The 13,508-nt window shown below is 39.4% G+C and overlaps 1 protein-coding gene across 2 annotated transcripts in view; it reads right to left on the bottom strand.

Annotated features, from left to right (window-relative positions):
* LOC144678722 (serine/threonine-protein phosphatase 6 regulatory ankyrin repeat subunit A-like) overlaps positions 1-13,508 on the bottom strand; it is a 141,687-nt gene that overhangs the window by 88,928 nt on the left and 39,251 nt on the right. For both annotated transcript variants that reach the window (XM_078538557.1, XM_078538558.1), the window contains 3 exons: positions 4,403-4,485; positions 3,201-3,264; positions 179-247 (listed from right to left, as the gene is read on the bottom strand). In XM_078538557.1, the coding sequence (XP_078394683.1) occupies positions 179-247; positions 3,201-3,264; positions 4,403-4,485 (216 nt within the window). The remainder of the gene's footprint in view (positions 1-178; positions 248-3,200; positions 3,265-4,402; positions 4,486-13,508) is intronic.

The raw sequence follows: 13,508 nt of genomic DNA, 5'->3' as shown, positions 1-13,508 counted from the left end.
CTGTATTGAGAAAATTTGTGCCAAAATTAAGGGCAGGCAGAGGAAAACAGGTACACCTTCATAAGTATACTCAGGATGAACATCATTTTTACTTAATATTGGAAAAATTCCTTTATATGAATTCTAAGTTTTATCAGCTGTATAATGAATTATTCTAGAAAACAGCTTCATTTCTTACCGTCCAAATTTATCCTTTTTATTGAAATCAGCTCCACTGTTAAGCAACAGATTTAGACATTCCAGATTTCTAAAATAGAAAATAATTCAAAGTTAAGCTAAAAAACCATATAGAAATTCAGCAAACGTATTGGCAGTACTTTGTGCACTCTAATCATAAACTGTGCAACCACAACTGTTTCCAGCAAGTGTAAATGTTGCCTGCCCTGCCATTGCTAATTATTACATTAACAGTTTCTCGGAAAATATTGTCACTCAATTACTTTTTCTAAAACTTATAACACTGCAGTATTTTGAAATGCCCTTTTTCTCCCCTGATTGGGTACAGTTCTGTGGGCTCAGATTTGCAAATGATAGCAAATTAAAGGGATACAGTTAATTATTTAGAAGAGCTAAAGAAAGGATATTGATTAGATCGGGTATTACCTCAAAATTGGCAGATAGAATTAGTATTATTAAATGCGAGCATGATGCATTTTGAATTTTAAAAATTGCAATAATTATGCTCTAGTCTAAATAGAATCAGTGTTATTGAATGCAAGTATGATACATTTTGAATTTTAAAAAATTACAATAATTATGCTCTAACCGAAGTGAAAGTAGATACTGACAGGGATTTGAGAGTACATGTGCACAGGTCATTAATATCAGAACACCAGGTTGGTAAGGTTCAAAACAAAATTGTTTTATCACAAGAATATATGGAATAGAAAACCAAGAGAAAATGATAAGCCTATGTAAAACTGTAATAAATCTTCATTTACAGTAGCTTTCAGATTTTTTTTATTTTAGTTTATTATAGGTAGTGTTTATATTAAACTTAGTGACTATAACAAATTGTCTTGTATTTTTAAATTGCTAACGTTTTGAAGGCATTTAAATTAATTCTGGAGATTCCAATGGCATTCTACGAATATCCCTGCAAAGATATTTAGAGTGGTTCCCACAATGGCTCTGTGGGTTGTTAAGTCATACATGTATGTCCCAAGTTATTGTATACAATACCGTTTGCAGTATTGGACTTCATACAGGAATAATAGAGACTTGCACGACATTTACTTCAATGCTGCCTAATATTAGAAATAAAAGTAAAGCTTCAGAAATTTGGTCATTTGGCATTAGAATGATGCAGATTGCAGAATGACGTAATAATGTGTTTAAAATTAATCAAAGACGAGACATGGTAAATGAAAGAAAAAAAAAAGAGGTTGAAGGGATAAAGAAAGTAGGTTGGTAAACGTGGTAAGTATTTTGCCAGTCTGGAGTATAAACGTCTACACAACCTGCTTGGGTCAATTAGCCTGTTTCTCTGTTGTAACCTCTATGTTTAAACAGGCTGTCTCCAGCAGTTGGGTGACTAAGAACTGGGGGCCATAGATACAAGATTAAACGTAAGACTTTGAACAGGGCACAGGGGAAGCTTATGAGGTACTAAGCAATGAAATTTACTTACAGAATTAGGTTGAGGCAGAAACTATGCCAATATTCAAGATAGGGGTTGAAGGAAAGGGTTGAAAAGATATGGGAACAGGATGGGTAAATATGATTAGAATTACAATCCGCCACCATTTAAAAGGTTGATGCTTAAAATGGACAGTCGCTTATATTAGCGGAGGTGTAAGGAACATTAGCTATCTGCATGATGTAACTTTGAAAGTTGCCTGTTATAGCCTATCAAGCGCTCAGTTAATTTTGTGCAAAAATAGCTCTGTATATTCATCCATGAAACTGGATAAGTACATTATAAAAACCATGTTTAAAAAATATGGATGTTTAATAAAATAACACTTCATTCACAATATGTATTGGCTTTTAAATAGTTAATTGGGAAAAACTGAACTAACCACCAAAAACTGATGGGTACATCAGGCAATGTATTACCTCAGAGAAATTCTTGTACTGTTCTTATAATTTGCTGCTGGTGTCCAGAGCTTTCTATGCAATCTTCAATGAAGAATGAAGTGAACGAGTAAAGAATTTATTAGGATGATCCTGTATACATTGGATAATTAAAAGACACTGACACTGCTGTGGTATGTTGTAGGTGAAGGAAAGAGAGATATGGAGTTGTGCTGATCAGTTGTTTGATGTTGTCTATCAATAACGAGCCATGAGGCTGCTGGTACTGGGCCACTAACAAGAATCTCAAACTGTTTTTGCGTGATACCTGCCACTGCTTATAACAGGAAAACAGTTATTGCGCAAACCTGTCTGCCATAAGAGATGGGGACTGTATGTATTCATGTGGAAATAAACAGAGACGTGGACTGGTTGGGCTGAATGTCCTGTTTCCTTGATGTAATTTCTTTAAACGCCATCATCTATGATTAAGTTATGACAGGGTGTTTCCCAAGACAAGAATTGCTGAGAAGTAGGAACCATGCCCAATTCCCTTTTGAACTGCTGCCAAATGTAACAACCTATTTTTGTCCTGGTTAAAATCAGCTAACAGAGCAGAGAACTGGAATCAAAACAAATAACTTGGGACATTCATGTATGACTTAATAACCCACAGAGCCACTGGGGGAACCACTCTAAATATCTTCATAAAGGTATTCATAGAATGCAATTGGAATCTCTAGAATTAATTTAAATGTCTTCAAAACAATAGCAATTTTAAAATACAAAACAATTTGTTATAGTCACTAAGTTTAATATAAACACTATCCATAATAAACTAAAATAATAAATTCTGATATTTGAACACCCTATAAATAAGATCAAGACCGCGTGCAAGTGTGATCCCGTAATATGGCAGCAAAGTCATTTAAGTGGAAGAACGGGTAGAGGGCTGTAAAACAAGATGCCTTGATACATGCTTTCCTGATCAAGGTCATGTTTGACAGCAGTACTTCATTTACATTCACATTATAAGTAGCCCATCTCCCGTAAAGATAATGGTGTTTGCTGCTTGTATTTTTCAACCACTGCTCCATGAGCCATAGGGATATAATTATGGCTATAACAGTGCTGTTGATTGCTCAGTGCTATTTACTCAAAAAAGCAAAAAGATCATTACTCACCCTCCAGCAGCAGCCGCATGAAGGCAGGTCCTGCCAAATTCATCTGGGGTGTCTATATCAAAGCCTGTAAAATGAATAAGTTCTTTATGAAATCATAAAAGGAACATTAACCCTTCTGTCAAACTGTCAGCACAACTTTTAAAGCTGAACTGGTGCTTAGCAGGATTTTGTTTAACATACACAATATAGCAACAGGTTAAAACATTGAAAACAACTTTTTAAAGCTGTTAATAGAATAGAAAATTAATTATAATAAATCTTTAAAATAATCAACTGACAACCCCTATCCACACACTGACTGGTAGTTCGATATTCACTTAACATGATGTTACCTCACAATATACAAGGTATAGAACTTTTAATGGATAGGCATGAAATTAGGGCGATGGTGTCAGCACTTGTCTCACCTTTGGAAGGAAAATTACTTACATTAAGATAATCATATACAACAGCTGTAATAGTTAAGGGGAAATTATTTTCAGGAAATTCCCAATTTATCCTAGTAAACAAGTGATAACACCAAATTTCTACAGTCCAATAACTAGCTTACAGCATACAAGGGATTCAGATTCATTAACCATTTGCAGGTGTATTACATACAACATTCAGACGTACTTGTGCATGACTTTTTAGTGTATTTATCATTTATTTTGCTCAGTCTTAATTTTATGCAAACAAAAAAGCATATGCGCTTTTGGGGACTGTAAGTCTATGGGAGATGACTCTCAGGGACGGATGCAACATTTTTAGTTGGTTCCTAGTTCTGCATCATTAAAGTTGGTTCCTGGATACACAGATTACCATTTTAAGTGCTGAAACAAGCAGAATTTGGGATCTAATACTCAGCTATAAACAAAGTGTAGGTTCAAGTGCACTAGAATTGGCTTTTGAAAAAAAAATGAATGCACACTGATCACGGGTTAGAAATTTGTCTCATGCAGAATGGGCATTATTGGATCAGCTGAACATTATATGCAGCATTGACTGCAATAGAATTAACTATCAGTGGCTGCGTATTATGGGCTGCCAATTAGATGCTGCATGTTTTGCAGCACCGCCCAAGGTGATTTACTACTCCCATATTAATCATCTTTGTTTCAGGTGTCAGCACCAGGGCGCTGGGAAGGCAGTGGGAAGACGCTGATTATGATTGGGGTCTAAGTACCAATTTGTAACTAAAAATTCAACTGTATTACAAATACCTGAGGACAAGAGCTTGCGACAGCAATCAGAAAAGCCACTTAAGGCTGCTAAATGTAGTGGAAACATTCCGTGGATGCCCCGGCTAGAGAGGAAAAACAGAATTTTTAAAAACTTTTTATTCAAAATATCACATTATTCATAGAATCAACAACTGTTTTCCTTAATTAAAATCTTCACAATTCTACTTGGCAGAAGGAGAATTTACTGCAGCATTAAAAGCCGCCATTTAAAATAGCAGATCCAATCGCATCAACTAGTGTTTTAAGTTACTGTGCACTGATCTTTCTCTCTACCCTCGTATTGTTAGCTAAAATGAGATCTTGGTAAATACCATCAATTAAAATGCAAGAAACCTCGATATATACTAATTAAAATGCAATGCACTTAGTTAAATATTAATAAATGATTGGAAAAGTAACATCTTGTCCTCACCCTCTGAACGAATTAAATCTCAGCACTGTTCTTGAACCAGCATCGAGGTTACTGCCACAATATCTGACAGACAGCAATTGTATCTTAAACTGATTAATTTATGTGAAGTGCCATGAATGCTTTTCAGAAAGGTGATTAGTTGCTACGTAAATGTAAGTTCTTACTTCATTAGTAATACTGCTTGCAAGAATAACACACCTTGCAGTAATACTCCTACAAGCAATCCTCAGTGAATGGTTGCTCGAAATAGGTTTTTGGCTTCAGAAGTATAGGTTTCTGATGACAGTAATGGTTAGTTTATGAAATCACATGGCACATATTAATCATGAGCTCTTTGATTTACAAGTGGATATATCATAAACACATATTTCTATAAAAAACTATATACTGCCATGAATGCTAAGCTTTACAGGATGGTTAGGTTTTAAAATGTTCCTTTTAACTTAAAGTGAAACAGGGCGTTCATGATGAATACCTCAGTTCAGAGAACCGATCTGGTTGCCATGAGGAAAGAAACTCAAACAAAAACCCACAGAGTGGGGTGGCAGTTTTAACACCTTTAAACAGTTACAGAAAAAGACAGCTGCTGCCTGAGATGGGGATGTAAAAAAGCTACTGCTGCAGGGAAACAGGTGGACTGTTTTGTGCTCAAAAGAAAGGGAACAGAACAGGTGAGGCTCGAACATTTAAGGAATAGAGAGTCACTAAGATGTGCCTTGCTGGTGATAAATGCATCTCGAAAAACTAGGGCTGAGTGGAACGATTATCAAACGATTTTGGAAGCTTTGACCTGGCACGGTGGGAAGAAGCGAAACTATTGGAGAGTTAGAAGGTTTTTTTTAAATTTGTTCATGGAATTGGGTGTCACGGGCTAGACCAACGTTTATTACCCATCTGCCCTTATCCAAAGAGCATTTTAAGAGTCAACCACATTGGAGTCACATGTAGGCCAGGCCAGATAAGGATGGCAGATTTCCTTCCCTAATCCAGGGAATGATGAGTGAACCAGATGAGTTTTTACAGCAGTTGACAATGGTTTCATGGCCACCATTAGACTTTCAATTGCAGATTTTTATTGAATTCAAATTTCACCATCTGCCATGGTGGGATTTCATCCCAGGTCCCCAAGCATTACCCTGGGTCTCTGGAATACCAGTCCAGTGACAATACCACTAAACCACCGCCTCCCCACAATGTTTTCTTTAATTGAAATCTTCACAATTCTCCACAGTGTGGTTGTGGGACTGTTCCTGTAATGCTACATGTTTGCCAGAAGCGTGGCGCACAATGAGAGGGGTTTCGTAAGACATATTTTGGCTATGTTAATGCGAAACTTACCTTTTTCTTTAGTTTGACTTATTAGTTGCCTGCTAATTAATTTTGACCTATGTTGATTTCAGTTTGATTGTTATAGTAAAAGTCTTAAAACATGAAATCTTGCCTTTTCTGTCCGTCATTGGGAAATTCATCTCTTTTTAAAAGTTAGCAGTCTCTTCGGGTATTGTAACAATATCTATCCGTCAGTCGGGCTTGCAGTGTGGAACATTTGCGTGTCCTGAAAGCTACATATATTAATACAGAGGGCCCTGTTCTTCGCAGACAGGAAGAACATGTATCTACATTGTACCTGTTTCAGCTAAACAAAATAAGTGACAGCCATTTACTGACTCATTCCTCTGGGCAATGCCTTGACTAATTAGGGTCAAACTGCCTGATTTAAAATTTCAATCAACGTTTGGCAAATCACTGTCAGTCACCATCAGTGGTGCATTCTCCATGCAATGCCACTTGCCAACCAATCAGCATTCTCTTCACATACAGTATAAATTGTTGTTTTCCTCTTATATTGGTATTCTTGTGAAATTTCCTGATGAATGCAAGATGAAAAGCTTAGCCATGTCTCTTTGTTTCTGTACTACCAAACGACTATATGTAAACATAATTATTCAGAGTGGCAAAAGGTGGGAAGTAATGTTCCACAAGGATCAGTGCTGGGACTAATGTTGTTCACAGTTTGCATTAATGATTTGGGATTTGGAATGAAAAGAAATTCTAATCTGCAGACGATACCAAATTGGAGAGGGTAGTCAATACTGAGGAGGGCTGCAACAAATTACAGGAAGACATTAATAAACTTGCAGAATGAACAAATAATTGGCAAATGAAGTTCAAAACAAAGTAAATTTTGCTCGGAAGAATAGTAAGGTCACTTATTACTTGGAAGGTACAAGTCTAGTTGAGGTAGAAGAGCAAAGTGATCTCAGAGTGCAAATACAACAATCATTAAAAGTTGCACCACAGATTAGCAAGGTCATGTTTTTTAAAAAAGCAAACCAAGCACTAGGCTTTAATTCTAGAGGGTTAGGATTAAAAAGTAGGCATATGGGATACTCGTCTTTATTAGCCGAGACATAGAATATAAGAGCAGGGAGGTTATGCTGGAATTGTATAAAACGCTGGTTAGGCCACAGCTAGAGTACTGCGTGCAGTTCTGGAATCTGCATTATACGAAGGATGTGATTGCACTAGAGAGAGTGCAAAGGAGATTTACCAGGATGTTGCCAGGGCTGGAGAGTTATAGTTATGAGGAGAGATTGGGTAGACTAGGGTTATTTTCCCTGGAGCAGAGGAGATTGACGGGGAGCATGATTGAGGTGTATAAAATTATGAGGGGCATAGATAGGGTAGACAGGAAGGAACTTTTCCCCCTGGTGGAGGGATCGATAACCAGGGGGGCATAGATTTAAGGTAAGGGACAGGAGGTTTAGAGGGGATGTGAGGAAACATTTTTTCACCCAGAGGGTGGTGGGAATCTGGAACTCACTGCCTTAAAGAGTGGTAGAGGCAGAAGTCCTCATAACATTTAAGAAGTATTTGGATGTGCACTTGCGATGTCATGGCATACTAGGCTATAGGCCTAGTGCTGGAAATTGGGATTAGAATAGTTAGGTACTGGTTTGGCCAGCGTAGACTCAATGGGCCGAAGAGCCTTTTTCTGTGCTGTAGACCTCTACGATTCTTATCAGACACAGTAAATATGAAAAGATCTGGATAGATTCTGGAAGGTGGTTGATAAGTGGTAAATAGTTTTTAAGGCAGACAAATACAAGTCAATAAGACCAGAGATGAGAAATAATCAGAAACAATATAAACTAGTTGGCCCTAGGATAGAAGGCATAATTCAATGAGATCCTGGATTTGGTGGTTAAATCACTGGAACCAACAGTGCAGCTGGTGGCAACAATGCACAAACCTCATTCTATCTTCAGACAGATAGAGGTTGAGAGACAGAGCACAAATTCCAAGAGGTTACATGCATGTATGGTGCTGGTCACACCACTCCTGGAATATGGTGCATAATTCTGGGTGTTGAACGACAATAAAGATATTCAGTAACCAGAAGTTATGAAGATAAGGGCAATCAAACTGATAACTAGTTTAAGGTATTGAAGCAATAATAAGGAATTGTTTACTCTGAAGAGAAGGCTCAGGGAAGATGTTCAAGTACTCAAGGTCCCAAAGGGAATAGGTTAAACTGAACGCTGCAAATGGCCTGAATCCTCCGATACCAGGAGTGCCAAATGACTCAAGATAAGCCGCTGATGCATGTCAGGATGCTGAGGAAGTCCCGATGCGCAGTAAGTTTAAACTTCCAATTGCCAATTTGTCACTATCTGGACTGCTCCACAATTCCTTACAACAGTGGGACAAGACAGGCACAACCACACAGGCCTGGGCTGTTTGCTGTATACGTACCCTGGTGCTTGCACTGATTTACTTAGCGCTTTTCCTAGCAAGTGTAGAACAGCACTCCTACGCAGGCTTTAAGTATATCAGCTGGCATGTCAAAGCACTCCAACAAAATGAAAACCCCAAAACTGCTTACACCCTCCCGCCACCGTGCTCCCCTCCACCCATAATTGCTCACCCCATCCCAACACTGCTCACCCATCTCCCAGCATCAACCCGCATCCCTTCCCCGACAACGCTCACCTGCACCACATCTTCTGATTGATTTTGGGGGGTGAGGGGGGATGGTGAGCATTGTCAGGGGTGAGTGAACATTGTTGGCAATCAGGGTGTGGGGGGCAAGGAGAGGGGTGAGGGGGATAAGGGGGGAAGATGGGCAGGATCATGGTGTTGAACAGTGTGGGAATGGAAAGAGAGTATGAGGATTGTCAGAGGATGAACATTCTTGGGGGTGCGGGGTGTGGTGAGTAGCGTTGGGGATGACAGGTCCATTAAAAAACTCTGCAACTCAACGAACTGAATATAGACTTTATGGGGTGTGTCTTCAATTTGTTACAATCTTGGTAGAAACTAGTAACTTTTCCTAAAAAAAATGAAATCCCAGTTATTTATTAAGAAAATGAAGCAACAAGATACCAGGGTTTAAAACAGAAAAAAATTTACTACAGGTGGAGCACCCCTTATCCAGCGTCTCAAATACCAGAAGGACTCGAAAACCAGCTACACTTGATGTGTAATGCGCCATGTGTAACAATTTGAATTTGGCGCACAGATTACTTCGTCGAGTTCCCACTTTATTCGGCAGTGCCACAAGTGTGTCTCTGTAATTCTAGTCTTTATTATTATATCGAAGAGGCCAGCAGGAAGTCCTGTGACTGGTGAGAGCGTCAAGAGGAAACATTTATCATCGAGTATTAAGCAGAAAGTTGAGTTCCTAATGAGTCTAGAGAAGGGCGCCTCAGTGAAAAGATTAAGTGAAGAGAATGGTTTTGGTACATCGACCATTTATGATTTGAAAAGTAAAATAATAAAACAATAAAGGTAAATAAAAGCCATTTAATATTTATTTCTTATACTTTTTTCACGTTTCACAAGTGCATTGTATTGGGCCCAGAATCCCTAAAATCCCCAAATCCGGAATATGTCCAGTCCCGAGTCCAGATACAGGGTCCAGTAAATGTACAGGAGTCAACAAAGCAAACACTAAATACTATCTATCCTATACGCTAACGTCCAGAATTAACATGAGTTAAACATTAATCATCAAATTCGGGTCGATTATAAACTATAAATTGTACATTAAATGGCCAATATAACCAAGACAGATATTACAAATTGGTTCAGCAGTCCACTCAGATTTTAGGGACCACACTCAGTCACAAAGTTCTTCAAACATTGTCTTCCTCATGAAGAATTTCAGCCCCTATCCTTCTAGGAGCGAGTCTGATACCCAGCTAACAGCAACGCACAACCAACCTGAGGTCTATGGGCACGGCCCTCACCACAAATGGCACACAGACATCTGCAGAACCTGTTCAAATCTGTCTGAATCAGGGTGACCCACCAATGTTATCTTCCAGTAATAGAAACAGCTGCAGCAACTGTATCTTTGCTTATTCTCAGCTTCTGGATCTAGCCTCTGTCTTCTTGCTTGGACTGCATTAGTAGACTCGTCAACTGCTACTCATCAACACCTGTGTCCTTTTATATCTTCCAACCAGGGTCAGTTTGCCAGAAATGTTGGTTTCCAGAGCTCAGTTTTTTTTTGTTTCCTTAGAAACTGGGAAGGTCTGTTTTCTTTCTATATTTACTTTTTCTGTTTTCAGTTCAGTTTCTATTTCAGTTAAGCTTTGCCTCAAAACATTCAAATTAAATATAAATCAGATTCCCTCAAGTTCATGGTGAAAAAGGGGCATGGCTACCCTATTGTTACATCTCCTGACTCTGCTCCTTCATGGGTCCAAGCTGCAGCTAGAACTGCAAGGTCCGAATGTTCCAGTGTAAAAACGTAGGTAGGTAGTTTAAATCGCAGTCAGCAGCACACGCTCTCGCTCTGCCACTGACTAGAAGATCTGGGCCAATGTGTTTGAGAATGTCATAAACTTTAGAAATCAGGGACACAGGCTCAAGCTTGGAAGAGTGATGAGGCTTGGACAGGTTAGATTTAACTACTGCTGCAGAAGGGGAATGTCTGCAACAGCATGCCCACTGCACAAAAGTCTGAGAGAACTGGATAGATATTTGAAGAGTGGGCAATTGTTGCCTAGCCTGTTATTCATGGATGACGACTATACACTAAATGAGTCTTCAGGTTTTATACAGGCTTGAGATTTATATTCTAGCAGAATGTAAAGTGTTAACATGGGCTTTACTGCTAAGCTTTAGTGTCTTCCAAAACTGCTAATAAAGAAACTAAAGTCCCCGTAAACTTGGGATTACTGTCACCAGTCTCTCTTCTTCTCTCTTAGGCTGTCCCTCGGGGTCGAGGATGACTTGCTTCTATGCTATAAATGAGTTCTCAGGTGACTGAAGAGTCCATTGCGCAACCTACAGTCTTTGTCACAGGTGGGGCAGACAGTAGTAGGATGAATGGGTGGGTAGGGTGCCCAGGTTGCCACATGCTCTTTTGCTGTCGACGCTTGGCTTCAGCTAGCCCTTGGGGATGAGACTTGGGGTGTTCAGCTCCTTCCAGAATGCTTTCCCTCAACTTCAGGCGGTGTTGGGCCATGGATTCCCACATGTCAGTGTGGATGTTGCACTTTTTCAAGGAGACTTTGAGGGTGTCCTTGAAGCATTTCCTCTGCCCTCCTGGGGCTCGCTTGCCATGTCGAAGCTCCAAGTACAGTGACTGTTTTGGGAGTCTCGTGTCAGCCATGTGGACGGTGTGACCTGCCCAGTGGAGCTGATCGAGTGTGGTCAATGCTTTGATGTTAGGGATGTTGGCCTGAGCAAGAACACTGACATCGGTGCACCTAACATGGAGGCAGTGCTGGTGGTACTTCTCCAGAGTTTTGAGGTGCCTGCTGTACATAGTCCATGTCTCTGTGCCATATAGGGGGGGCAGGAGTCACTACTGCTCTGTAGACCGGCTACCATTCTGCTCTGTTACCAATGCTTAGTATAGTATAAACATGTGTGTGCTCATGCGTTTCAACACAGTATCTAGGGCAGCCAACTATTTGGAAGTTTATTGTAAAATTGCATGAATGAGTGCTGCTGCTCGTTAGGCATCTTACTTGTACACTACTCCATTTGAGAAAGTTTGTGAAGTATTTTTGAAATTAAAAAAACAAAGCTAATAAACACTCATTGGAACTGTTACATGGTCAATTAAGCAATTTTCAAAGCTTGTCATATTTCAGGAAAAAAAGTCTATAAATGTAAAATGTCTTCCTTTCCGTGAAGATTAGGCTACTTCAAAGAATAAAACTTTTAAAACAGAGTTGCACTCAAAATTTTTGAGAAATATATAGTCCTGATTATTGAAACTGCAGTTATCTAATATCAAAAGTAGCAGCAAACAACTCCAATATGTGAACTGAGGCCATTCACTGATGCTCTTCTCAACAAACACCCTTAATTTATTGATGTATTGGTAAATCACAACACACTGCTAAAACCCTTTAAAGTTCAAGACTAGTTGACTAAATATTTTTTTCAAATCTCAGTCTCAAGGTAAGCATGCAGGTGCAGCAGGCGGTCAAGAAGGCAAATGGTATGTTGGCCTTCATAGCAAGAGGATTCAAGTACAGGAGCAGGGATGTCTTGCTGCAATTATACAGGGTCTTGGTGAGACCACATCTGGAATATTGCGTGCGGTTTTGGTCTCATCTGAGGGAGGATGTTCTTGCTATTCAGGGAGTGCAGCGAAGGTTTAACAGACTGATTCCTGGGATGGCGGGACTGACATATGAGGAGAGATGGAGTTGGTTAGGATTATATTCGCTGGAGTTCAGAAGAATGAGGGGGGGAATCTCATAGAAACTACAAAATTCTAACAGGACTAGACAGGGTAGATGCAGGAAGGATGGTCCTGATGGTGGAGTGAGTCCAGAACCAGGGGTCACAGTCTGGGGATACAGGGTAGTCCATTTAGGACTGAAATGAAGAGAAATTTCTTCACCCACGGAGTGGTGAGCGTGTGGAATTCACTACCACAGAAAGTAGTTGAGACCAAAACATTGTATGTTTTCAAGAAGGAGTTAGATATAGCTCTTGGGGCGAAAGGGATCAAAGGATGTGGGGAGAAAGTGGGAGCAGGCTATTGAGTTGGATGATAGGCCATGATCATGATGAATTGCGGAGCAGGCTCGAAGGGCCGAATGGCCTACTCCTGCTCCTATTTTCTATATTTTGGGCAGGAGCCATCACAACAGAAGTAAAACATTTAATTCAGTACTATAAACCCCAACTCAATGGGCACTGGCGAGAATTATTCAATAAATAATGAATTTATGAATGCAAAAAAATATTCCATGACTACTCAAAAGAATATTCAGAAATATCATTTGAAGGAAATATTCCACATGAATGGCTTTTAAAATGTTACGGTCCAAAATTAATGTCTACTTAGCTAGTTGTATTAATCTCAACAAAGGGAAGCAGATAATAAATTAGAAGATGGATCTGTGGAATGACAGTAACCCATGAAACTCAGGAGGGGTCTCATAGTATACGTAAAAGATAAAAAGGAGAGTACTTCAATTATTATATATTGTGATGTTAACAGAACATTTTGGGATGAGAAGCAACTGACGCAACAAGCATCGAGAGATCTGCTTAGGTTAAGGAATGGAAGATCAGTTTTCTTCAGAGTAATGTGCTCTATCCCTGCCATCTTTGCTCCTCATCACCAGATGGCAGAGCCCTCAGCCTGCCATCCCCACTTTCTGGAGGTCCTCCCAAAATCTCTACATTCCTATT

Source organism: Cetorhinus maximus, chromosome 3 (genome assembly GCF_964194155.1).
Source record: "Cetorhinus maximus chromosome 3, sCetMax3.hap1.1, whole genome shotgun sequence".
Lineage (NCBI taxonomy): Eukaryota > Metazoa > Chordata > Chondrichthyes > Lamniformes > Cetorhinidae > Cetorhinus > Cetorhinus maximus.
Note: the sequence above shows the minus strand (reverse complement) of the source record. Positions and strands in the feature narration are given on the sequence as shown.